This window comes from Oncorhynchus mykiss, chromosome 7 (genome assembly GCF_057628025.1).
Source record: "Oncorhynchus mykiss isolate SJ-2025 chromosome 7, ASM5762802v1, whole genome shotgun sequence".
NCBI lineage: Eukaryota > Metazoa > Chordata > Actinopteri > Salmoniformes > Salmonidae > Oncorhynchus > Oncorhynchus mykiss.
This window is the reverse complement of record NC_143028.1, coordinates 6,197,381-6,224,953: the sequence shown is the minus strand read 5'-3', so window position 1 is coordinate 6,224,953 and position 27,573 is coordinate 6,197,381. Positions and strand designations below refer to the sequence as shown.

The window sequence follows — 27,573 nt, the reverse complement described above, 5'->3', positions numbered from 1 at the left end:
TTACAGTATAATCTCTGCTCTGACAGTTCCCTCTACCAACAAATGCAATACTACAATGCAATACTCTTCCCAAAAGAGGGAGACCATCAAATTTCCTACAGCCCAATAAGAACTGGTACAGGGTCCCCCCAGTCTAACCTGCAGGCCTTGAGCACATCAGTGGAGGAGGGGTAGATGGACACGGAGGAAGAGGATGATGGGGGGGTGCGGGCATGGGGTGGCGTGGGTCTGCGACATGTGGCAGGGGGGTCCGCCTTCAACGGGCTCTGGGAGTCCTCGGAGATGCCCCCCTTGCCGTTGCCATTGACGACGGTGGCGGGTCCGGCTGATGATAATGTTGCGGTGGTGGTGGAGGGGCTGTTGAGGCCGTGCGGGCCCGTCGTCTGGCCGGGCTCGGTGGATTTGGGCGAGGGGGTTGCGGTGGACATTGCAGAGATGGGGGAGGAAGCGGCCGAGGAGACGGCCGGGTGGATGTTGTTGATCTTCTTGTGGGGGGCGGAGGTGGTGGGGTCGCCCCCCTTAGGATTGTCTGAGCTGTGGTGAGGGGACTGGTTGCTCGTCCCGCCGTCTCCCGCTGCCGACTGTACGTGATTGGATAAGCTTTCCGCCGCGGCAGTGCTATTGGCCGTTGTCGTCTCCCCAGGCCCCTTTGTTGCCGTGGCTGCGGGGCCGTTGCCGAGGGCCGTGCTCTCTTTGGTAGCAGGGGTGCCGGGTGCTCCACCTGAGGTAGCAGAGTGATGGGGAGAAGGGGGGGACGGGAGGTGGTTGAGAGCCTGTTGCCGCGGCGACGGGGCGGCGGAATGTCCAACCTGATTGTGGGGCGTCTGTGGGTGCGAGAGGGGGTGGGTTGATCCCCCAGAGGAGGAGAGAGACCCATCCCCATTAGGACCCGCCCAATGTGGAGCGGAACCCTTCTGAAGCCCCTGTAGAGAGAGGGGAGCAGGGAGGGAACCCCACTGTTAGATCAGAATAAGGACTATAGCTAAACAACATTCAGTAGGTCTAGTTCTCTCCTTACTAAGGAACATCTGAGATAACTAAGCAAGAATTAGCACAGAAAAGAATAGCAGTTCACTCAGAGCCTATATGAGCTTCACATAGACCTGAATAGAGTGAACAGGTAGAGTCCTACCTGAGTGGAGTTTAGGTGCAGGGCCCGGCGCGCTGTGTCCTGTGATTGGGTGCTTGTGCAGGTGTGAGGTAGTAGTGCGCCGGGCTGCAGGTAAGGCACGTCTCCGTTGGGTCCTGTGGCTGCCACCGGGTCATCATCATTATTATTATTGCCCACAGAAAGTGTGTCAGAGTGTCCGTGTGGTGTCCCGCCTGCCAGAGGCCCGTTGGCCAGTGGTCGAGGGGGGCAGGGAGGCCGCAACGAACCCTGAGGGGCCAGGTGGGGCCGGGAGAGGGGCAGGCTAGAGTGAGGGGGGGGAAGAGAGTTGGTAGCTGAGGGGCCGTTGGGGAGGGAGGGACGCAGCTGTCCAGATGCATTCTGTCTCATCTGTAGAACAACATAATCACAACATCAGGGTTTAGTCTAATTAACAACAGCACTTTCAGTGGATTAACATGAATTAGTCAATATATTACTCTACATTAGAATAATTAGAAGGGACATACAGTATACTGCTTGCAGGCCATCAGGTAAACATCTGGGGGTAATAAGTGTGTGTGTACCTGCTGCTGGTGCTGCTGCATTAGGTTGAGTTGTGCCTCCAGCTGCTCCAGCATCTGCAGCTGTAGGGGCTTCAGACTGGCCCGGTTACTCCTCAACTGGTCCAGGAGCTGGGAGCACCGAGGACGTACAGATTAGTGTGTGTATGTGTAGAGACGGAATCAGCAGGGGGACGCAGGGTGTGTAAAGTGTGTGTTTACCTGTAGTTTCTGTGGTGACAGGTACCAGTTGGGGACTGGCTGCTGTGCCGAGTTACTAGCCCAGGAATCTGGCTGGCTCTGCAAAAGGAGTGTTTGAGAGTTAGGAGTGAGAGATTCCTTATCTTCAGCCAAGCTAAAATATTTAAATGGATGCAAGTGGTATTGTAACATACTGCTTACACGATTTCCTATGCTACCTGATGTCTGTTCCACAAAAACACATCAGACCTCCATCTGAATATAGTGTAATATACCTTGGCTGGGCTGGAGGCCCTCCTCCTCTTGGCAGGGCTGGACTGGTCCTCCCCCTGGCCCATAGGGCCCACGTGTGGGGGCAGAGCCTGGCCCGATCCCCCTCCCTCCGAGCTGTGCTGGGGCTTACACGCCTACAGAGAGGGAGGGAAGGAGAAGGAGGAGGGAGAGTGAAGGGGTTGCAAGGGAGGGCAGTGAAGGGTGTTGAAAACATGATAGAAGGTAAAGCAGTGAGGTAAAGTGCACAGAAAGACAGGAGGGATGCAGGAGAAGAGAGAAAGGGAAAGGAAGGGGTAGATCACAGGCAGACAGGAGGGATGCAGGAGAAGAGAGAAAGGGACGGGAAGGGGTAGATCACAGGCAGACAGGAGGGATGCAGGAGAAGAGAGAAAGGGAAAGGAAGGGGTAGATCACAGGCAGACAGGAGGGATGCAGGAGAAGAGAGAAAGGGACAGGAAGGGGTAGATCACAGAAACACAGGAGGGATGCAGGAGAAGAGAGAAAGGGACAGGAAGGGGTAGATCACAGGCAGACAGGAGGGATGCAGGAGAAGAGAGAAAGAAAGGGGTAGATCACAGGCAGACAGGAGGGATGCAGGAGAAGAGAGAAAGGGACAGGAAGGGGTAGATCACAGAAACACAGGAGGGATGCAGGAGAAGAGAGAAAGGGACAGGAAGGGGTAGATCACAGGCAGACAGGAGGGATGCAGGAGAAGAGAGAAAGAAAGGGGTAGATCACAGGCAGACAGGAGGGATGCAGGAGAAGAGAGAAAGGGTCAGGAAGGGGTAGATCACAGAAACACAGGAGGGATGCAGGAGAAGAGAGAAAGGGACAGGAAGGGGTAGATCACAGGCAGAGATGGAGGGATAAAAGGAGAGCAAGAGAAGAGGGTCGCAGGGAAAATTAAAGGGCAGGTAGCAACGTGAAGGATGGAGAGGAAGTGACAGAATAAAGGGATAGGCAGTTAGAGAGGGAGAACAAAAGCAGGAGGGTGATGTCGGGACTTCAAAACACATACATATTTCTTCCCTGCAATTTTATTTTTTACAAACAATCTACAATGATACCCTGAAGATGACCGGTAGAGTGGAATTTCTCATCACAAACTGTCAACCCTTTCACGTTGACCCTTACCCTTATCGCCAACAAAGCCGCTTGGCCATACAAAGGCTTTGCCTGCTCATACCACAACGCTAAGCCCTTGGCAGTTGCAGCTCTTAAAACGAAATCATCAAAACGTTCAAAAAGACAACTCCAGGTGTGAATTGTCATCCTCCATTCCACATGAAAATGGATTTGTTGAAAATATGGGTTGTGGTCATAATCAGAACACCTGAAACCATGTCAACCTGTTTTTTTTATGAATACAAGTGAAAGAAAACAACCCTCTCCCGTCTCCTCCCCAAAACAAACATCTGAAGACGGCTTCGGTTTGTATAGTCTGATGCTGAGAATTATACTCAACGAACACACACACACAGGAACTAATGTTGTCTATAATGAAAGTGAATGAATGGTACTGCAACACTAGGGGGCATCGCTAGGTTTCAGAGGCAGCAAGGCACCTGATGACCTCAGGATGAATGAGAGGAAGAATGTCAACCTGGAACTATTCTACTGAGGCACAACCTCACCAATCACAACGACAATCAACTGACGTCTTGCCGCTATTCAACAATCGTTTCAGTGTGGAATAGCAAGTTGTTTTTTTTAGTCTGGTAAAAAAAATACATGAGTATTTAAATTTCATTGTATTTTTATATTGTGTAAATACACTGGATGTCACAATTAAAATGTATTATTTTTGAATGGAGAAATTAAATTAAACCAATTTAAAATGAACCAAATTGATCTTTGAGCTGTGAAGCCATGATAACAGATACTGATAGACAGTGGGTAGTGAGGTTGGCCTGTGGCTGTGTCAGGGAGATTGGGGAAGGGAGGAGGGGATTGGGATAGGCAACACCTCCCTTGATCCTGTCAGTCATAACAAAAGCCCTAAGCAGTCATAACAAGAAATTGTGGCAAATCACGTCATAACATTTGCATGTCATGTCTCAAGCCACAGTATGACTAGATCGCTGCCTTAACAAGCTACACCTAAAAACCACACCAGGTACAGCTATATGAATGACTTACCAGGGGTTTTTCCAGTCACTGTAACTTTTCCAGATTGTGAGCATAACTTGGTTAAATTGGTTCTTATGACTGCTCTAGGGCATCGGTTACTCCACAGGAAGACTCATGGAGAAGCTCCAGGTGATGTGTTGCCCGTTGGCGGTGGGGGTGGTGTGTGTAGAGGGTTGTGTGTGGGGGTGTGGGGGGAGTGGTCTATCTGGTCTCACCTGCGGTGCAGTGTTCAGGCCACCCTGCCTGGAGGTTAGCTCTGCTGGGATTGGTAGACTCCAGGCCTCATCAATAAGAGGAAGCATTTTACTTTTACTCTGTAGACTAGTGACCTGGGGGTTACTCAACTGAGCCTATGGAATGGAAAACGTGTGAAAACAACATTTTAATGACTTAAAATGATCTTGCGATCAAAATGTTATTGTCTTGTTACGGTCGCTCTCATGTAGCCGGTTAGCTACTAGCTTGGCCTATCAGTGGCCCCATCTGTTACTGAGGATGGAATAACGGTATGTTTGCCCATTATGGTCTTTAGTAGAGTGGTCAACCAAACAGGGAAGTTGGGGGTCATATGTGCACTTTGAATGAATTTACACAACACAATCATTAAAACAAATGTCTTAATGCCAGGGAATTATGCTCAAATTACTGGTGACTGGAGAATGTTCCCTCATTCATACATACAGATGAATGCGGGGTAATGTTTTTACATCAAAATGGACAAGACATGGGGTATGGGACTGGAGGAGCCAGGTTCCACTGTGAACACACACAGATTTGCCTTCTGGCATTCAGAAAATGGTTTCCACAATCTGTAGTTCAGAATAGTAAAGTTTGAGTAGCCCAGCAGCTCAGATCATAGGTCTCTCCAGCAGTGGGATTCAAAGTGGGTCTTCAGACCTCTCCCACCCAGTCCAATCAACTCTTAGCCCCTGAACACCCATTTTAGTTCTGAAAGGATGGGAGCAAACATGGTGGTAACTCAACCTAGTCAACAAGAGGGCTAGATTAAACCATTCCCACTTTGCTGACACCTGTCCAAATTCTTTCAGATCTCCAACAGGTGAAAAAAGAAGCACCCAACCAGTGGTCAGTGAACTCAGGAGTATCCCCTCCCCTAACCATCTTAGCGGTAGGGAGCTAGGGGTTGATTTGGGACTGAACACCTCCCTCCCGAGTCTCTCCCCCTCTCCTCACCTGCAGGCATTTGATGCGTTGTGTGAGCGCAGTGGCGTTGGAGCAGGCCTTGCTGCGCATGGCGTTGATGTAGCACTTTATGGCGTCATGCGGCTGGCTGCAGGACTCGTAGAGTGTGCCCAGGTCCATCCAGGCAGCGGCGTGGCCGTGGTCCAGCTGCACTGCACAGATGTACGCCTGCAGAGCATCCATGGGCTGGTTCTGTTGCTGGTACAGAACACTAATGAAGAGAGGAAATGATTGAGGAGAGGGGGACAGGGAGAAAAAGGGATGGGGAGAGGGTGGAATATTGAAAAAGAGGCAGAGAAAGAGGGGTAGAGAGGTTAAATATAGAAAAAGAGGGGTAGAGAGGACAGACCGGTGAGTGGTAAAAAGAGTAGAGGACACAGTGTTAAGGGGTGGAAAAGGTTAAAGAGAGAGGAGTGGAAAGGGTGACAGAAAGAATGACAAAGGAGGGAGAGATGGGATGGTGAGAGGGAGAGGAGTGGGAGAGTGATAGCAGAGCAAAACAAAGACGGATCGAGAGAGAGAGAGAGAGAGAGAGAGAAGACGTACGGTCTAATGCCTACCCTATTGAACACCAAGTGTCTGCACTGGCTTCTGATTTGTCTATGGACTGCCTGTAGGAGACGAACGCATCCTGGACCTTGCCAATACTGGAGTAGCACCTGCCCAGGAAGTACCAGGACTGTCCCGAGTTGGGGTCTGCCTCCAGTGATTTCTGCAGACACTGGATGGCATAGCTGTCCTTGTTGGCTCGGTCTCCTAGCTGCTCCACCGTGTGGTGCATCCAGCCTAGTAGAGGGGGAGGGGAGAACACAGAACAATAGGTCAACATTTCCATCACTAGCCATTATCCCATCCATCCATTTATTCAGTGCCAGACCCAGTCTTTCTTTTCATCAGCTGTGTGTGGTCTTACCTAGCTGCTGCAGGGTAGTGGCCTTCACCTGTGCTGGGAGATTCTCTGTCTGCAGAAGGGTCTCGTACGCCTCTTTGGCAGCCCGGTATCTCTTCTGCAGAAAACGGGAGAACGAGAGCGAGGGAAGGAGAAAGAGAGAGGGAAAAAAGGAGGGTGAGAATAACAAATGACGTGCCATATTTGACAGATTAAGCAGTGTCCCTAGCCTGCACCGAGACATTTTACTCCCAACAGACTGCTGGATGTAATGACTCTGCTGCAGCCATGTCCTCTTGACACAGCAGAACACTGACTGACCCACAGCTCTGCACTCCTGTGGTGCTACTGCAGTCAGTCAGCCAACATGGTCCGATTATTAAGAGCTGCTGCTTAAGCCAAAGCAGTGTGAAAGACGAATCACACGGGCATACGAGAGATAGGGACTCCTGTTACCATGGCAACCACACGGAACTGGCCGAGAGGGAAACCAATCCATTTTATATGATGCGTGGTCATTTGATCACAACACAAGGCTCTCTCGGCTCAATTAGCCTAGCTGATAAAACGCTAGCTAGCATAGAATAGTTGTATAGTTAATATTTTAGGGTAAGTAACTTATTCTTGAACAGCGTTGTTGAATACTTACTGAAACGGGAAGCACGTAGCTACAGTACAAACACAATTCAATGAGATAAGAAGAAAAGGACAAGGCTTACCTGAATCTCATACAAATGGGCGATGTGGAACTGAACTGAGGAAGAGAAGGACAACAAAAAAATACAAATTGTTGGCTACTTCAGAAAAAAACTCCAACATTCAGCATCAAAATTCTGGTCAAAATGGAACGACTCCAGTAAAAACAGAAATGATTGCAGTTAATCCACTGTGTTGAACAGATGAGCTGCTAGGCTGTCTCCTCCAGTGGCAGCAGGTTGACTTGTCTGTAGAGCAGTACTGTGTGTCTCTGAGCAGAGTGAATGAGCCCAACCAGACTGATACACAGAGGTGAGACTGCCCTTGATGTGTGAGAAAGACCGAGAGAGGATGTGTGTGTGTAACAGAGATAGAAAGGACGCGTGTGAGAGAGAGAAAGAGAGGGAGGATATGTGTGTTTGTCCCTGTGCCTGATTGGAAACACTCCAGCGGGACGGGAATTGGGGGTCTCCTAGGTAACAGGTTCCAGGCGATAGGAGCCAGTAGAGGGGGAGAAAGCCAAATGAAATAACAATAATATCATGCAGTGTAATGTTTTCGGTATGCTAGATAAACCCTACCACGCCACCTCCTTTCACTCTGATCAAATACATTGTTACAGTTGTTGGGTTAGCTACAGTGCATTCTGAAAGTATTCACACCCCTTGACTTTTTCCACATTTTGTTGCATTACAGCCCAAATTTAAAATAGATTAAATTGAGATGCGTTGTCACTGGCCTACACGTCACATGGCAACAGGTAGCCTAGTGGTTAGAGCATTGGACTAGGAACCGAAAGGTTGCAAGATCGAATCCCGAGCTGACAAGGTAAAAATCTGTCGTTCCGCCCCTGAATAAAGCAGTTAACCCACTGTTCCTAGACTGTCATTGAAAATAAGAATTTGTTCTTAACTGACTTGCCTAGTTAAAAGGTAAAAAAAATAAAATAATAATATTTTTTTCTCCCACCTTTATTTAACCAGGTAGGCTAGTTGAGAACAAGTTCTCATTTACAACTGCAACCTGGCCAAGATAAAGCATAGCAGTGTGAACAGACAACACAGAGTTATGAGGCAACTTAGCAATTAGGATTCGTTATCAGTAGGGATGCACGATATATCAGTGAACATATCGAAATCGGATGATATTAGCTAAAAATTTCAACGTCGGTATCAGCCCGATGTCTAGTTTAACGCCGATGTGCAAAACCGATGTCAACGCTGACGTGCATACCTATATAATGTAGGTAGATGACGTAATGACGCCAAGTAAAATTTTGCACAACACACGCAACACAGCATTCCTAACCTAGCCCACCATGTCTGCTGTGTGGATCGAGCAGTCATTTGAAAGAGAAAGAATATTTCAGCGAGACAACTCGAGGTGAAATCCATTAACGCCAAGATAATGGAATTCATTGCCCAAAGCTAACGTTATAAGCAGCCAGCTAGAATAATCTGCCTTTTGAAGCTCGACCAGATCGGTTTGTGTTGTTAAGCTAGCCACAATAAGGATTAGGCACAATAGCGTAATTTGCAGTTTGCCTTCAAAATAAAAGTACCTCTTTGAAAGTGATGTTGAAGGTTAAAATTGGTGGAATCATGACATTTATACTAGATAATGTTAAACAAGGTTGGAATGTGAAGCAATGAAATGCATTAGTCTACTCTGACGCCAACAGAACACAACTGTGAAGAGTTTACGCAAACATTGGCATTGTAGCTCTTATCGCAGGACTGTGACTGTGAAATCACCTCCCCAGTCAGCCTATTGTGTGTATTGACATACATATTGCACTGTACAGCTTTACCTAAGGATTGAGGATCAATGAAATGGTGTATCAGTCTATTCAATACCAAAGATATTTTCCCCCAACATCATCCTCAGAGTTAGACTCCAAAACATCCACGCAGTATTGTTTTTCCTCTGGAATAGTGTTCAATACACATAAGTTGACAAAATGTGGCTCAATTCATAGTTGTTTCAGAGTCCCGCAATAAGAGCTCATCTCTAATGTTCTCTGGGTGTCACTGAGTAGACTGATACCCCATCTCATTGATCCACAATCCATAGGTAAGGCTGTACAGTGAAATAAGTATGCCCCCAATGCAATTCTAAAGTATAATACATCCAGTGTGATTTAAAAATCAACAAGTTGATTTTATATAACATTCAAACCTCATTTAGCATGATCTATTAAATTATGGCATAATTCCACTATTTGTATTCATTTGCATCACTGTCAATGACATGCTTCTAACCGCAAAGTCCACTATTGTGGCTTATCCTTATTGTGGCTAGCTTCACATAGATGCGTTCGACCACCATTAATAAAATAAGAACTGTCTTATAAATTATGGTTATTTTAGATGACACCTAGATATATAGTTAGCTAGCTAACTACAGCTACTGAAACAGATTTGGGGAAGAACATTGTTGGCATCCATGAGCTAGCTAGCTTTTCTACTTTTAAACTCAGACAAAACAGATGCTTGTTCTAGGTCCCAAGAAACAAAAGAGATCTTCTGTTGAATCTGACAATTAATCTTGATGGTTGTACAGTCGTCTCAAATAAAACTGAAGGACCTCGGCGTTACGCTGGACCCTGATCTCTCTTTTGACGAACATATCAAGACTTTTTCAAGGACAGATTTTTTCCATCTACGTAACATTGCAAAAAATCTGACATTTTCTGTCCAAAAATGACGCATAAAAATTCATCCATGCTCTTGTTACTTCTAGGTTAGACTACTGCAATGCTCTACTTTCCGTCTACCCTAGAATCCTGACTAGAATAAAAAAAAGGTGATCATATTACTCCAGTGTTAGCCTCCCTACACTGGCTTCTTGTTGAGGCAAGGGCTGATTTCAAGGTTTTACTGCTAACCTGGGCTTGCTCCTACCCGTCTTCCGATTTGGTCCTGCCGTACATACCTACACGTACTCTACGGTCACAAGACGCAGGCCTCCTAATTGTCCCTAGAATTTCTAAGCAAACAGCTGGAGGCAGGGCTTTCTCCTATAGAGCACCATTTTTATGGAATGGTCTGCCTACCTATATGAGAGACGCAGATCTGGTCTCAACCTTTAAGTCTTTATTGAAGACTCATTTCTTTAGTAGTTCCTATGATTGAGTGTAGTCTGGCCCAGGAGTGTGAAGGTGAACGGGAACGGCTATACTCGGCCTTCTCTCAGGATGGTAAGTTGGTGGTTGAAGATATCCCTCTAGTGGTGTGGGGGCTGTGCTTTGGCAAAGTGGGTGGGGTTATATCCTGCCTGTTTGGCCCTGTCTGGGGGTATCATCGGATGGGGCCACCGTGTCTCCTGACCCCTCCTGTCTCAGTCTCCAGTATTTAGTGTCGGGGGGCTAGGGTCAATCTGTTAAATCTGGAATATTTCTCCTGCCTTATCCGGTGTCCTGTGTGAATTTAAGTACGCTCTCTTTAATTCTCTTTCCTTTTCTCTCTCACTCTCTCAGAGGACCTGAGCCCTAGGACCATGCCTCAGGACTACCTGGCATGATGACTCTGGCCGCGCTGCTGCTCCAGTTTAAAATGTTCTGCCTGCGGCTATGGAACCCTGACCTGTTCACTGTGATTACTATTATTTGACCATGCTGGTCATTTATGAACGTTTGAACATCTTGGTCATGTTCTGTTACAAATCTCCACCCGGCACAGCCAGAAGAGGACTGGCCACCCCTCATAGCCTGGTTCCTCTCTAGGTTTCTTCCTAGGTTTTGGCCTTTCTAGGGAGTTTTTCCTAGCCACCGTGCTTCTACTCCTGCATTTCTTGCTGTTTGGGGTTTTAGACTGGGTTTAAGTACAGCACTTTGTGACATCAGCTGACGTAAGAAGGGCTATATAAATAAATTAGATTTTTTATGACCAGCACTAGAGGTGCACGAGAGAACATTACCAGCATCATAACATACGTAGACAAAACGTTGTGACATATGAAATACGAGTGACAGTGTAATCACTGTGTAATAACTGAGTTCAATTATTTTGTGACGTGCAGTCATATTCAGGTCCTGATTGGTCAACAAGCTTATTTGACACATCAAATACTGTTATTTGACGTGTATTTTTTTTTACACAAAAAGACCCAATAGAAATCCTGGCTGAGAATGAAACAGCACAGCAAGTAAGTGAAAGAAATTAGTTTTCATTATGTTTTACTGGTAATAGGGACTTATGTAAATGCCAACAAAATAACGTTTTGGTTGGTCATTGTGTATAACCTTTATTTAACCAGGCAAGTCAGTTAAGAACAAATTCTTATTTACAATGACGGCCTACCCCGGGCCAATTGTGCTCTGCCCGATGGGACTCCCAAACACGGCGGGATGTGATACAGTCTGGATTCGAACCAGGGGTTGTAGTGATGCCTCTTGCACTGAAATGCAGTGACTTAGACCGTGTGATTGGGAGTCCCATAGGGCGAAGCACAATTGGCCCAGCGTCGTCCGGGCCGTCATCGTAAATAATTTGTTCTTACCCGACTTCCCTAGTTAAATAGAAAGGTTACACACACATACACCACACTGACCAAAAAGTTATTTTGTTGGCATTTACTTATGTCCCCATTACCAGTAAAACAATCAAAACCTATTTCCCTCACTTACTTGCTGTGCTGTTTCGCTGTTCATTTGTTCAGTCTCAACCAGGATTTCTATGGAACGCCGTTTAGGTCTTTGCATGTCAAAAAGACAGGTCAAATCACCAACCCTATTTGACAGGTCAAATCACCAACCCTATTTGACGCCCTATGGGACTCCACATCACGACCGGATGTGATACAGTCTGGATTCAAATCACCAAACCTATTTGACGCCCTATGGGACTCCACATCACGACCGGATGTGATACAGTCTGGATTCAAATCACCAAACCTATTTGACGCCCTATGGGACTCCACATCACGACCGGATGTGATACAGTCTGGATTCAAATCACCAACCCTATTTGACGCCCTATGGGACTCCACATCACGACCGGATGTGATAGTCTGGATTCAAATCACCAACCCTATTTGACGTGTCAAATCACCTTGTTGACCAATCAGGACGTGAAAATGACTGCACGTCATACAATAATTTAACAGGATCATACATTTTTTTACGTAGTTATTACACCATCACTTGTATTTCATTTGTTTACAACGATTCATCGATACGCATGCTATGATGCTGGTAAAGTTGTCTTGCGCACCTTCAGTGCTGGTCATAAAAAAAAAGATAGCTAGCTCATGGATGCAAATAAAGTCCTTCCCAAAAACATAGCAAAACGACATTGTTTCAGTAGCTATATAGTTAGCTACCTGTCATCTAAAATAACCCTTACTTAAAAGACAGTTCTTATTTTATTAAGTGGTGGTCGGACCCATCTATTTGAAGCGAGCCACAATAAGGATTAGCCACAATAGTGGACCTTGAGGAAAGCCTTGAAAATAAAAGTAGGGCATAATTATACTATTTGTATTCATTTGCATCACTGTCAAACCTCTATTTTGTAGGCAAACCGCAAATTCCACTATTGTGCCTAATCCTTATTGTAGCTAGCTTCACAACACATACCCCGGTCCGGGCGAGCCTCAAAAGCCAGCACTCCTGCGTTGTCTTGGCTGTGTGCTTAGGGCCATTTTCCTGTTGGAAGGTGAACCTTCGCCCATCTGAGGTCCTGAGCACTCTGGAGCACGTTTTGGTCAAGGATCTATCTGTACTTTGCTCCGTTCATCTTTCCTTCAATCTTGACTACTCTCCCAGTCCCTGCCACTGAAAAACATCCCACAGGATGATGCTGCTTCACTGTATGGATGGTGCCAGGTTTCCTCCAGACGTGACACTTGGCATTCAGTCCAAATAGTTTAATCTTGGTTTCATCAGACCAGATAATCTTGTTTCTCATGGTCAGAGTCCTTTAGGTGCCTTTTGGCAAACTCCAAGCGGACTGTCATCTGCCTTTTACTGAGGAGTGGCTTCCGTCTGGCCACTCTACCATAAAGGCCTGATTGGTGGAGTGCTGCAGAGATGGTTGTCCTTTTGGAAGGTTCTCCCATCTCCACAGAGGAACTCTGGAGCTCTGTCAGAGTGACCATGGGGTTCTTGGTCACCTCCCTGACCAAGGCCCTTCTCCTAACGACTGCTTAGTTTAGCCGGGCAGCAAGCTCTAGGAAGTGTTTTGGTGGTTCCAAACTTCTTCCATTTAAGAACGGAGGCCACTGTCTTCTTGGGGACCTTCAATGCTGCAGAAATGTTTTGGTATCCTTCCCCAGATCTGTGCCTCAATACAATCCTGTCTCAGAGCTCTACGGACAATTCCTTCGACCTCATGGCTTGGTTTTTGCTCTGACGTGCACTGTCAACTGTGGGACCTTAAATAGACAGGTGTGTCTTTCCAAATCATGTCCAATCAATTGAATTTACCCCAGGTGGACTCCAATCAAGTTGTAGAAACATCTCAAGGATGATCAATGGAAAAATGATATACCTGAGCTCAATTTCAAGTCTCATAGCAAAGAGTCTGAATACTTATGTAAATAAGGTATTGAAGTTATTTTTAATACATTTGCAAAAATGTCTACAAACTTGTTTTCTCTGTCATTATTGGGTAGTGTGTGTAGATGAGGAATGTGTTTTATTTAATTCATTTTAGAATAAGGCTGTAACGTAACAAAATGTGGAAATCAAGGGGTTTGAATACTTTCTGAATGGACTGTGTTTTTAATAGGCATTTATTTCTGTAGGCGCACACAGAATGCGTGTGTAGAGGAAGTGGTCAGTACGCAATTGAGTGAGAGACATGTAGGGGAAAGGGAATTTAGCGAGCAGAACTGTGATGCTTGGCTTGGTTTATTTTTGTGGTGTCCTGCAAATGCACATGTTCAAATGGAACACTAGAGTCAAAGCAAACTAACGTGGTCTTCAAGACAAACATTTCACAATATATATATATATATATATATATATATATATTACAACAGTTTGAGTACTCCATTACGCATGCCCATCCCTACTCTCAATCAACATAGTTGGCCAATTTGTCCAGTACATCTCTGTAGTTAAATCTCAAATGAACATCAACATGCATATTTAAAAAAAGTTAACTTGCATTACCGAATTATCTTTATTCACACTACTTACTTTCAGCTTTGGACAAAGTGCAGGGGTTGGAGTCAATCAAAGCCAGCTGGAAATGCTGTCGACAGAACAGAATATCAAGGCATTAACATCCACTGAAGGACAAGAAATACACAGAAACAAAAGAATAATGCAAAAGGTAATTCCTATACATGAATCCCCATGCACTGAGACACTCCTTTTCCCTGACTGTCAGACTCAGACACAAGGAAATCAATTTTTCAGCAAGCTGCCTCTCCCCTTGGTCACTTTCTGCACTGCAATTAGAGAGCAGGAGAGAACGAACAAGGGAGTGGGCAACTGATGAAGAGATTGCACACTGTGCAAGTCCTCTTTACAGTCCCCCATTGGTTGTTTGTTAGTCTCACTCAAATATAAAAAAATGCAAACATTTCTCTCCGCCCCATGGCAAAATTAGTAGAATTGCATGAAATTAACTACTTTGTGCATAGGATCCCCCAAAAGACCTGGCTGCATGTGTGGGTATGGATGTGGGTACACAGACCCACGAGCCACTGAGACCCCCATAATGAGTTCAGATTTTGTGGCCCATCCCTGATCAATAGAATAAGGTGCCAACATATAAAAAATTTTTATATATGTATTTTTTTATCATTCTACACTAATGTTCCTCCCTGGATGTCCTGTGGGAAATGTTGTGGTGGCTCCACTGGTGGAGGAGAGAGGCAGGCAGAGTACCTTTAGGCTTGACTCGTAGTCGGTGTTGACCTTAAACATGAGGCCGAGTCGCAGGTGGATCTCCTTGGCTCGTGAGAAACTGGGGTCGATGTACAGCACCTCCTGGAAAGCTTTAATCGCCCTGGGGGAGGAGAAGAGATGGCGAGAGAGAGAGAGAGAGAATAAATATATTCCAAGTTAGAAATGGGAGACGCCACTCAAAGAAGATGAAGAGTCAGCACTGCAGTGTTGAACAGAGAACACAGATTAAAACAGGAGCTCTTCCTGGTTTATTCACAACGTGATTAAAACAGGAGCTCTTCCTGGTTTCTTCACAACGTGATTAAAACAGGAGCTCTTCTTGGTTTCTTCACAACTTGATTAAAACAGGAGCTCTTCCTGGTTTCTTCACAACGTGATTAAAACAGGAGCTCTTCCTGGTTTATTCACAACGTGATTAAAACAGGAGCTCTTCCTGGTTTCTTCACAACGTGATTAAAACAGGAGCTCTTCTTGGTTTCTTCACAACGTGATTAAAACTGGAGCTCTTCCTGGTTTCTTCACAACATGATTAAAACAGGAGCTCTTCTTGGTTTCTTCACGTGATTAAAAACAGGGACTCTTCCTGGTTTCTTCACAACATGATTAAAACTGGAGCTCTTCCTGGTTTCTTCACAACATGATTAAAACTGGAGCTCTTCCTGGTTTCTTCACAACATGATTAAAACTGGGATTCTTCACAACTGGCTCCCTATGCGCTACTGTTCACCAGGGCCTGTAGGGGTCATGGTCAAAACAAGTGCACTATAAAATTAAATAGGGTGCCATGTGGGATGCAACTGGTGACGGTGTCACCATGGCAACCATACACATTTATTTTCCATGCACGCACGCACGCACGCACACACACAGGTATAATACCTGTAACACCATCATAATCTAGTCCTCCATACTTAGGTAGTATAAAACAGCTACTCACCACTGAAAGGCGTTGTAATGGAAGTAGACCATGCCCAGGCCATATAGGAAGGCAGCATTCTGGAAGAGGCAGATGCACACAGAGCACCATTAAGACTAATTAGTTACAGGCCACACACACACACGCCTACACAAAACAACGCTTTCAAAATGGCTGCAGCCCAGACATGTCGTCTGCATAGGAGCCCTTCCAGAAACCCACTCTATAAGGCATCCGTCTTAATCTGTCGTCATTAGTTATGGACCATTCATTTTAACCACAAGCAATAGAAGTCTTTCTTTGTGCAATGACTGGTTACTGCACTAGAAGCCTTTTGGGGATCGTCTCTGCTGGCCGCCGCTCAAATGGAATCACCATGTAGGCCTACCAAATGCTCACATCTCACCACAGATTTCTCGACTCAAACAGAAAACGGCAGAGAATGAGTCTAATCTGAAAGCCACAACCCACAGCGTGCCTCCAGACAAACCCCTGAATCATAACCACACACACTTCCTGTGTCTGGTTGGTCGGCCGGTGCGATGTGAATGGGTTAACCTTGGCAGGTTGAGGATGAACATGAGCAGAATATAATCTGCAGTAGAAGTAGAATGGAGACATTACTACTATAAGAGCTCCACAGATAAGAGCGTGAGAGTAAAGGTGTCCGCATGCTTCCCCATCAGAAACTGTTGGGAACAGTTTGTTCATACATTTTGTGACGTGTTTGTTCATTGTGAGCTTTGGCAACGGTGTTTCAGCTATTCGTGCACGCTACATTTTTTTCCGTGACAAGCTGAAGTTGAGCCAAAGTCTACGCCTCTTCGCCCATCTTTGGTCAATTGTAGGAATTCTTCAATTAAGTGTTTGTCATCAAGGATAGACGACTCGTTTTCATGCACATTTCACTTGAGAAACACTGCACCAAACATCTTAGATGTAAATTACACGACTAAGATCTGACACAAACATCCAAATTAAAAGAAAGAACTTGAGTTAGTTTAATTGACTATTTTGAGGAAGTGTATACTGGCTACTGCGTCTAAAGAGGGACAAACAGAGCTATTGTCACCTTCTCTATTTTTTCCAAGCGAAGGTCTTTTAAGGGAGTTTGTGAGCACATTTGTTCAGTTTGAATAGGCTCCAGCCGAAACCAAAGCATGCAGAAGCTTTCAGAGGGTGTGTCCGTCAGTAGTATTTTCTCACCTTCCAGTAGTCGGACTGTAAGCTGTAGTACCTCTGGTATGCTGATAATGCTGTGAAAGAAAGAAGAGGGATATTAAATACCAGACATACCAAAAGGTTAACACCAACTAACTTTGCTATAAGACCAGCTTTGTTTTCAGCAATGCCAAGTTGGGGTCAACTGCATCTAACTGAAATTAAGTTTAATTCAGTTTTTAACCCAGGTGGGGGGGGGACAAGGAAAACAAATAAAGGGAGGTAAATCGAGTGTGACAGAAACCCTGTTACCATACTGTTATGCACAACTCAATTACATTTTTATAAATATGGATAGATAACTTGTTCTTTCGACACGGTGGGATCTTTTTGCGTCTCTAAAATTAATTATGTGATAAATGCTGGTGGAAATGCCTTTATGCACAAATACTGATTTGGACTTGAGACCAAATGCAGTTTATTAGGCTACAGATGAAACGACATTGAACCAATGTGGAATAGACATCTGTGCCTAGTGGGAACTCCAGATTAACTTCACATTGTGCTGAAAGTGCACGGTGATCTTCATGTTCCGTTACAATACATTTCAAGGGGCTTGATTGATGCTTGACTGCCGTTTTGACAAATATTCTCACAATAATCTCATCGGGTAGACTATCCCACTCTGTCTGCCAGCTGTTGGCTGGAGCCCATGTGCCAAGACCAGAGTAGACACAAGTGTTGCACGCTATACTGAAACCTCTGGACTTTTTCCAATACTACAACATGAAAAATGGTTCGGGACTATCATTTTTGTTACCGTTGGTACTTCTGTCAAATGTGTCTCACGGTTCAACAGTCTATCAGTGCAGCCGATGTCCACCTTATTAAAGTGTGAAAGCACCCTGCCTGCTCCACTTGACTTTAGGCTGCACTGGGAGTCTGGAGAGCATCATGTTAGCTCCCCGCTGATGCTGCACAGAAGTTAACACACTTGAATAATGCCACACGGCATGTAGAAATGTTGACTTAATGTTCGCAAAACAATGTCCATACAGGGGGGGAGGGAGCGAGCGAGGGGGGAGAGCGCAAGAGGGGCATCAACTCACCTTTAGCGTACTCCTCCAGGAGGAGGTTGAAGTGGCCTAGCTGGCAGAATAACTCTGGCTCCACTTTTCCTTCAGCCTTCAAGATGAGAGAATCATAGGAACGAACAGCCTGGGGACAAATAAAGCAAGAAGAAACTCAGCATGAACACAGACAGCAGTGTCTCTTACCAGGAAGTCTCACATGGGATGAGTCACAAACGGCCTTCTATTCCCTACATAGCGCACTAATTTTGACCTGGTCAAAGGTAGTGCACTATATAGGGGATAGAGTGCCACTTTTCAATCAGTTATCAATGTCCATATAAATGGGAGCAATGGTATGGATTTCTGTTCATTGTGTGTGTTGGGCCATGTTGTGATTTGGACTTCTTACACTGGAAAATAAAAAACACAGCGAGATGCGCATCACTCACAGGGATGGCTCTGCCTGAGGCCTAATCACACATATTAAACACACCCACTCCTGGAGGACTATTGCTGAACTCTAGAAACCCATAAACATTGTTTCCCTGCATTCTGAGTAACAGCTCTGAGGACATAGCTTCTGAAACAGAGCACAATCACTAAATATACACAAAGAGCAACTAAGCATTGCATCAGAACATTTCTTCAGATAGTCTGTCACACACACCTGCAGAATACACACACAGTTGAAGTCGTAAGTTTACATACACTTAGGTTTGAGTCATTAAAACTTGTTTTTCAACCACTCCACAAATGTCTTGTTCACAAACTATAGTTTTGGCAAGTTGGTCTACTTTACGCATGACACAAGTAATGTTTCGAACGATTGTTTACAGACAGATTGTTTCACTTATAACTCACTGTATCACAATTCCAGTGGGTCAGAAGCTTACATACACTACTTACATACACTAAGTTCACTGTGCCTTTAAACAGCTTGGAAAACTCCAGAAAATGATGTCATGGCTTTAGAAGCTTCTGATAGGCTAATTGACAGAATTTGAGTCAATTGGAAGTGTACCTGTGGATGTATTTCAAGGCTTACCTTCAAACTCAGTGCCTCTTTGCTTGACATCATGGGAAAATCAAAAGAAATCAGCCAAGACCTCAGAAAAAAAATTGTAGACCATAAGTCTGGTTCATCCAAACGGCTAAAGGTACCACGTTCATCTGTACAAACAATACTACGCAAGTATAAACACCATGGGACCATGCAGCCGTCATACCGCTCAGGAAGGAGACGCGTTCTGTCTCCCAGAGATTAACGTGTTTTGGTGCGAAAAGTGCAAATCAATCCCAGAACAGCAGCAAAGGACCTTGTGAAGATGCTAAAGGAAACCGGTACAAAAGTATCTATATCCACAGTAAAACGAGTCCTATATTGACATAACCTGAAAGGCTGCTCTGCAAAGCCGCTGCTCCAAAACCTCCATCAAATAGCCAGACTACGGATCGCAACGGCACATGGGTACAAAGATCGTACTTTTTGGAGAAATGTCCTCTGGTCTGATGAAACAAAAATAGAACTGTTTGGCCATAATGACCATCATGTTTGGAAGAAAAAGGGAGAGACTTGCAAGCCAAAGAACACCATCCCAACCTTGAAGGATGGAGGTGGCGGCATCATGTTGTGGGGGTGCTTTGCTGCATGAGGGACTGGTGCACTTCAAAATAGATTGCATCATGAGGACGGAAAAATGTGTGGATATATTGAAGCAACATCTCAAGACATCAGTTAGGAAGTTAAAGCTTGGTCACAAATGGTTCTTCCAAATGGACAATGGCTTAACCTGTTTGGGATAGGGGGCAGTATTTTCACTTTTGGATGAATAGCGTGCCCAGAGTGAACTGCCGCCTACTCTGTCCCAGATGCTAATATATGCATATTATTATTAATATTGGATAGAAAACACTATGAAGTTTCTAAAACTGTTTGAATGATGTCTGTGAGTATAACAGAACTCATATGGCAGGCAAAAACCTGAGAAGAAAATCCAACCAGGAAGTGGGAAATCTGAGGTTTGTAGTTTTTCCAAAGCTTGGCCTACCGAATACACAGTGTCTATGGGGTCAAGTTGCACTTCCTAAGGCTTCCACTAGATGTCAACAGTCTTTAGAAACTTGTTTCTGGCTTCTGCTTTAAAGGAGGGGGGAATGGGAGCTGAATGAGTCATGGGTCTGGCAGAGTGTCTCAGGCTCGTGACGTGCGGTCCCGACAGAGTTAGCTCTCATTCCAGTGCTTTTCTACAGACAATGGAATTCTCCGGTTGGAACCTTATTGATGATTTATGTTAAATACATCCTAAAGATTGATTCAATACATCGTTTTTTTTGTGAAGAATCAACAACAAGTGGGACACAATCATGAAGTGGAACGACATTTATTGGATATTTCAAACTTTTTTAACAAATCAAAAACTGAAAAATTGGGCGTGCAAAATTATTCAGCCCCCTTAAGTTAATACTTTGTAGCGCCACCTTTTGCTGCGATTACAGCTGTATGTCGCTTGGGGTATGTCTCTATCAGTTTTGCACATCGAGAGACTGAAAGTTTTTCCCATTCCTCCTTGCAAAACAGCTCGAGCTCAGTGAGGTTGGATGGAGAGCATTTGTGAACAGCAGTTTTCAGTTCTTTCCACAGATTCTCGATTGGATTCAGGTCTTTGACTTGGCCATTCTAACACCTGGATATGTTTATTTTTGAACCATTCCATTGTAGATTTTGCTTTATGTTTTGGATCATTGTCTTGTTGGAAGACACATCTCCGTCCCAGTCTCAGGTCTTTAGCAGACTCCATCTGGTTTTCTTCCAGAATGGTCCTGTATTTGGCTCCATCCATCTTCCCATCAATTTTAACCATCTTCCCTGTCCCTGCTGAAGAAAAGCAGGCCCAAACCATGATGCTGCCACCACCATGTTTGACAGTGGGGATGGTGTGTTCAGCTGTGTTGCTTTTACGCCAAACATAACGTTTTGCATTGTTGCCAAAAAGTTCAATTTTGGTTTCATCTGACCAGAGCACCTTCTTCCACATGTTTGGTGTGTCTCCCAGGTGGCTTGTGGCAAACTTTAAACGACACTTTTTATGGATATCTTTAAGAAATGGCTTTCTTCTTGCCACTCTTCCATAAAGGCCAGATTTGTGCAATATACGACTGATTGTTGTCCTATGGACAGAGTATCCCACCTCAGCTGTAGATCTCTGCAGTTCATCCAGAGTGATCATGGGCCTCTTGGCTGCATCTCTGATCAGTCTTCTCCTTGTATGAGCTTCCATTTCAATATTATCGCTTGCACAGTGCTCCTTGGGATGTTTAAAGCTTGGGAAGTCTTTTTGTATCCAAATCCGGCTTTAAACTTCTTCACAACAGTATCTCGGACCTGCCTGGTGTGTTCCTTGTTCTTCATGATGCTCTCTGCGCTTTTAACAGACCTCTAAGACTATCACAGTGCAGGTGCATTTATACGGAGACTTGATTACACACAGGTAGATTGTATTTATCATCATTAGTCATTTAGGTCAACATTGGATCATTCAGAGATCCTCACTGAACTTCTGGAGAGAGTTTGCTGCACTGAAAGTAAAGGGGCTGAATAATTTTGCACGCCCAATTTTTCAGTTTTTGTTTTGTTAAAAAAGTTTGAAATATCCAATAAATGTCGTTCCACTTCATGATTGTGTCCCACTTGTTGTTGATTCTTCACAAAAAAATACAGTTTTATATCTTTATGTTTGAAGCCTGAAATGTGGCAAAAGGTCGCAAAGTTCAAGGGGGGCGAATACTTTCGCAAGGCACTGTACATGTATTGTGTAACATGATGTCCTATGAGTGTCATCTGATGAAGATTAAAAAGGTTAGTGATTAATTTTATCTATATTTCTGCTTTTTGTGACTCCTATCTTTGGCTGGAAAAATGTATGTTTTTTTTACTTGGCTCTGGCCTAACAATCATATGTTGTGTTTTCGCTGTAAAGCCTTTTTGAAATCAGACACGATGGGTAGATTAAAAATAAGTTTCTTTCATTTGCTGTATTGGACTTGTTAATGTGTGAAAGTTACATATTTCAAAAAAATATTTTTGAATTTCGCGTGCTGCCTTTTCAGCGGAATGTTGTTGAGGGGTTCCGCTAGCGGAAAGCCTGCCCTAGAAAGGTTACGGACAACAAAGTCAATGTATTGGAGGGCCCTCACAAAGCCCTGACCTCAATCTTATAGAACATTTGTGGGCAGAACTGAGAAAGCACGTGCGAGCAAGGAGGCCTACAAACCTGACTGAGTTACACCAGCTCTGTCAGGAGGAATGGGCCAAAATTCACCCAACTTATTGTGGGAAGCTTGTAAAAGGCTACCCGACACATTTGACCCAAGTGAAACAATTTAAAAGGCAATGCTACCAATGACTAATTGTGTATGTAAACTTCTGACCCACTGGGAATGTGATAAAATAAATAAAAGCAGAAATAGATCTCTACTATTATTCTGACATTTCACATTCTTAAAATAAAGTGGCCTAAGACAGGGAATTTTTACTAGGATTAAATGTCATGAATTATGAAAAACTGAGTTTACATACACCTTAGCCAAATACATTTAAACTTCCGACTTCAACAGTAAGTGCATATTAGCCACAAACACTCACAAGTGGAATGACTCTTGCCTAAGAGATCTGCTTAACTTTTTTAACTTAAACTTGTTTAATTCACTGTTGCCAATTCTGGTGTCATTTACAGTTAGGCCCTATATCTGGGTGGCTCTTAGATCAACCACTCACCAAGCGAGCGAGAGAGAGAAGAAAAAAAAGTATGTTTGAACAAGACAGATTCAAAACTGTTTGCAGATCGAGCACTTAAAGAATGTAGATATTGACCAGCCAATGATTAACTCGATAACAGCATTAGGTATTTGTCTCTGAAACGTGTGTGTTTGGGGAGGGTGAGGTGGGTAGAACGTCCACTTGGCACTCAACTGGACTGCCAAGTTCAGGGGAGTTTGTGCTATGACAGTGAACCAATAACACTAGTGAGTGACGAGATTCACATATGCCCTTGGCCTACTCAATATTCATCAACGTTGAGGGATAGTGGCAATACTGAGGTATTAGATCACTCAGAAGGCAAGGAATGGGCTGGGGAAGAACAGAACCTAACGTGGGTATACTATCTGTGTACGGCCACTAACTCCATTACAAAACGAGTTCCCTCTGTGGGACCAGTCATTTGGTTACATCCTGTGTGTTATGCAGACCAGACGAGCGTAAATGTCTGTTGTACTGCATATGGCAAAACAAAAAGGGGTACGTTCCAGAACCTAAAATGAAACCCGCCAAATGCAGGTAGATTTTGGCATTGGCAGGTAAGATGTCTATTTTACCAGCCACATTGGCGGGTGGTCAGGGCTCTACAGTACAAGCATTTCACTCGCATTTGCGAATAAAAATGTAGTTCAAAGTATGAGCACATTTATAGATACAATAAATGCTGTAATTTCTGTGGTCAGTGTCATTTTATGCCATAGCTGGTAGCTAATCGCACACACACAGTGAAAAGGTATTTACCCCATTCTAAAAGGGCTCTACTTTTCCATCAAAATAAGTTTCATTAGCTGTCTGGGTGGCTGGTCTCAGACGATCCCACAGGTCAAGAGGAGCCGGATGAGGAGGTCCTGGGCTGGTCTGCGGTTGTGAGGCCGGTTGGACGTACTGACAAATTCTCTAAAACAACATTGGAGGCAGCTTATGTTAGAGATGAACATTAAATTCTCTGGCAACGGCTCTGGTGGACATTCCTGCAGTCAGCATGCCAATTGCAGATATCTGTGGCATTGTGTTGACAAAACTGCAAATTTTAGAATGGCCTTTTATTGTCCCCAGCACAGGTTGCACCTGATCATGCAGTTTAAATCAGCTTCTTGATATGCCACACCTGTCAGGTGGATAGATTATATTGACAAAGGAGAAATGCTCTCTAACAGTGATGGAAATAAATTTGTCCACAAAATGAGAGAAAGCTTTGTGTGTATTTGAGTTCACCTTACATGTTGCGTTTATATTTTTGTTCAGTGTGTGCATATGTAGCCTGAACAATGAAAAATGGCCTCAGACCTTTATTCTTCTCCGCCAAACTTTACAGTTGGCACTATGCAGTCGGGCAATAAGCGTTCTCCTGGCATCCGCCAAACCCAGATTCGTCAACCGGACTGCCAGATGGTGAAGCGTGATTCATCACTCCAGAGAACGCGTCTCCACTGCTGCAGTGTCCAATGGTGGCCACTCCAGCCGATGCTTGGCATTGTGAGCTTAGGCTTGTGTACGGCTGCTCAGCCACAGAAACCCATTTCCTCAAGCTCCCAACAGACATTTATTGTGTTGACGTTGCTTCCAGAGGCAGTTTGGAACTCGGTAGTGAGTGTTGCAACCGAGGACAGACGATTTCTGAGCTTGTTTGGCCTACCACTTCGCAGCTGAGCGGTTGTTGCTCCTAGACGTTTCTACTTCAGAATAACAGCACTTACAGTTGACCGGGGCAGCTCTAGCAGGGCACAAATTTGACAAACTGACTTCTTGGAAAGGTGGCATCCTATGAAGGTGCCACGTTGAGTCACTGAGCTTTTTCAGTAAGGATATTCTACTGCCAATGTTTGTCTATGGAGATCGCATGGCTGTGTGCTCTATTTTACACCTGTCAGCAACAGGTGTGGCTGAAATAGCCAAATCCACTAATTTGAAGGGGTGTCCACATACAGTACCTGTCAAAAGTTTGGAAACACACTCATTCCAGGGATTCTTTATTTTTAATATTTTCTACATTGTAGAATAATAGTGAAGACATCAAATCTATTAAATAACACATGGATCATGTAGTAACCAAAAAAAGTGAGAAATTTAAATATATTTTATATTTCAGATTCTTCAAAGTAGCCACCCTTTGCCTTGATGACAGCTTTGCACACTCTTGGTATTCTCTCAACCAGCTTCATGAGGTAGTCACCTTGAATGCATTTCAATTAACAGGTGTGCCTTGTTCATTTATGGAATTGGTTACCTACTTAATGCGTAAAGAGCCAATCAGTTTTGTGACAAGGTAGGGGTGATATACAAAAGATAGCCCTATTTGGTAAAAGACCAAGTCCATAGTATGGCAAGAACAGCTCAAATCAAATTTTATTTGTCACATACACATGGTTAGCAGATGTTAATGCGAGTGTAGGGAAATGCTTGTGCTTCTAGTTCCGACAATGCAGTCATTACCAACGAGTAATCTAACCTAACAATTCCACAACAACTACCTTATACACACACAAGTGTAAAGGGGTGAAGAATATGTACATAAAAATATATGAATGAGTGATGGTACAGAACGGCATAAGCAAGATGCAGTAGATGGTTTCGAGTACAGTATATACACTGCTCCAAAAAATAAAGGGAACACTAAAATAACATCCTAGATCTGAATGAATGAAATATTCTTATTAAATACTTTTTTCCTTACATAGTTGAATGTGCTGACAACAAAATCACACAAAAATGATCAATGGAAATCAAATTTATCAACCCATGGAGGTCTGGATTTGGAGTCACACTCAAAATTAAAGTGGAAAACCACACTACAGGCTGATCCAACTTTGATGTAATGTCCTTAAAATAAGTCAAAATGAGGCTAAGTAGTGTGTGTGTGTGGCCTCCACGTGCCTGTATGACCTTCCTACAACGCCTGGGCATGCTCCTGATGAGGTGGCGGATAGTCTCCTGACGGATCTCCTCCCAGACCTGGACTAAAGCATCCGCCAACTCCTGGACAGTCTGTGGTGCAACGTGGCTTTGGTGGATGGAGCGAGACATGACGTCCCAGATGTGCTCAATTGGATTCAGGTCTGGGGAACGGGCGGGCTACTCCGTAGCATCAATGCCTTCCTCTTGCAGGAACTGCTGACACACTCCAGCCACATGAGGTCTTTCATTAGGAGGAACCCAGGGCCAACCGTACCAGCATATGGTCTCACAAGGGGTCTGAGGATCTCATCTTGGTACCTAATGGCAGTCAGGCTACCTCTGGCGAGCACATGGAGGGCTGTGCGGCCCCCCAAAGAAATGCCACCCCACACCATGACTGACCCACTGCCAAACCGGTCATGCTGGAGGATGTTGCAGGCAGCAGAACGTTCTCCACGGCGTCTCCAGACCTGCTTACATCTGTGAAGAGCACAGGGCACCAGTGGTGAATTTGCCAATCTTGGTGTTCTCTGGCAAATGCCAAACGTCCTGCACGGTGTTGGGCTGTAAGCACAACCCCCACCTGTGGATGTCAGGCCCTCATACCACCCTCATGGAGTCTGTTTCTGACCATTTGAGCAGACACATGCACATTTGTGGCCTGCTGGAGGTCATTTTGCAGGGCTCTGGCAGTGCTCCTCCTTGCAAAGGCGGAAGTAGCAGTCCTGCTGCTGGGTTGTTGCCCTCCTACGGCCTCCTCCACGTCTCCTGATGTACTGGCCTGTCTCCTGGTAGCGCCTCCATGCTCTAGACACTACGCTGACAGACACAGCAAACCTTGCCACAGCTCGTATTGATGTGCCATCCTGATGAGCTGCACTACCTGAGCCACTTGTGTGGGTTGTAGACTCCGTCTCATGCTACCACTAGAGTGAAAGCACCGCCAGCATTCAAAAGTGACCAAAACATCAGCCAGGAAGCATAGGAACTGAGAAGTGGTCACCAACTGCAGAACCACTCCTTTATTGTGGGTGTCTTGCTAATTGCCTATAATTTCCACCTGTTGTCTATTCCATTTGCACAACAGCATGTGACATTTGTCAATCAGTGTTGCATCCTAAGTGGACAGTTTGATTTCACAGAAGTGTGATTGACTTGGGAGTTACATTGTGTTGTTTAAGTGTTTCCTTAATTTTTTTGAGCAGTGTACATATGAGATGAGTAATGTAGGTTATGTAAACATATTAAGTGGCATTGTTTAAAGTAGCTAGTGATAAATTGATGTAAAAAATGTTTCCATTATTACAGTGGCTGGAGTTGAGTCAGTATGTTGGCAGCAGCCACTCAATGTTAGTGGTGGCTGTTTAACAGTCTGATGGCCTTGAGATAGAAGCTGTTTTTCAGTCTCTCGGTCCCTGTTTTGATGCACCTGTACTGACCTCACCTTCTGGATGATAGCAGGGTGCACAGGGAGTGGCTAGGGAGGTTGTTGTCCGTGATGATCTTTATGGCCTTCCTGTGACATCGGGTGGTGTAGGTGTCCTGGAGGGCAGGTAGTTTGCCCCCGGTGATACGTTGTGCAGACCTCACTACCCTCTGGAGAGCCTTACGGTTGTGGGCGGAGCAGTTGCCGTATCAGGCGGTGATACAGTCCGACAGGATGCTCTCGATTGGGCATCTAAAGGTCTGCGAGTGCTTTTGGTGACAAGCCGCATTTCTTCAGCCTCCTGAGGTTGAAGAGGCGCTACTGTGCCTTCTTCACCACACTGTGTGTGGGTGGACCAATTAAGTTTGTACGTGATGTGTATG

The 27,573-nt window shown here is 44.7% G+C and overlaps 1 protein-coding gene across 2 annotated transcripts in view; it reads right to left on the bottom strand.

Annotated features, from left to right (window-relative positions):
* LOC110528830 (lysine-specific demethylase 6A) overlaps nucleotides 1–27,573 on the bottom strand; it is a 70,009-nt gene that overhangs the window by 30,098 nt on the left and 12,338 nt on the right. Inside the window, exons 3-17 of one of the 2 annotated variants that reach the window (XM_021610962.3) lie at nucleotides 18,090–18,198; nucleotides 17,026–17,075; nucleotides 15,841–15,899; nucleotides 14,883–15,003; nucleotides 14,187–14,241; nucleotides 7,066–7,100; nucleotides 6,371–6,464; nucleotides 6,018–6,243; nucleotides 5,449–5,668; nucleotides 4,470–4,604; nucleotides 2,127–2,258; nucleotides 1,873–1,950; nucleotides 1,675–1,782; nucleotides 1,133–1,498; nucleotides 139–923 (exon numbers count right to left, since the gene is read on the bottom strand). In XM_021610962.3, the coding sequence (XP_021466637.2) occupies nucleotides 139–923; nucleotides 1,133–1,498; nucleotides 1,675–1,782; nucleotides 1,873–1,950; nucleotides 2,127–2,258; nucleotides 4,470–4,604; nucleotides 5,449–5,668; nucleotides 6,018–6,243; nucleotides 6,371–6,464; nucleotides 7,066–7,100; nucleotides 14,187–14,241; nucleotides 14,883–15,003; nucleotides 15,841–15,899; nucleotides 17,026–17,075; nucleotides 18,090–18,198 (2,573 nt within the window). The remainder of the gene's footprint in view (nucleotides 1–138; nucleotides 924–1,132; nucleotides 1,499–1,674; nucleotides 1,783–1,872; nucleotides 1,951–2,126; nucleotides 2,259–4,469; nucleotides 4,605–5,448; nucleotides 5,669–6,017; nucleotides 6,244–6,370; nucleotides 6,465–7,065; nucleotides 7,101–14,186; nucleotides 14,242–14,882; nucleotides 15,004–15,840; nucleotides 15,900–17,025; nucleotides 17,076–18,089; nucleotides 18,199–27,573) is intronic. The other variant, XM_021610963.3, reaches the window with a different exon arrangement.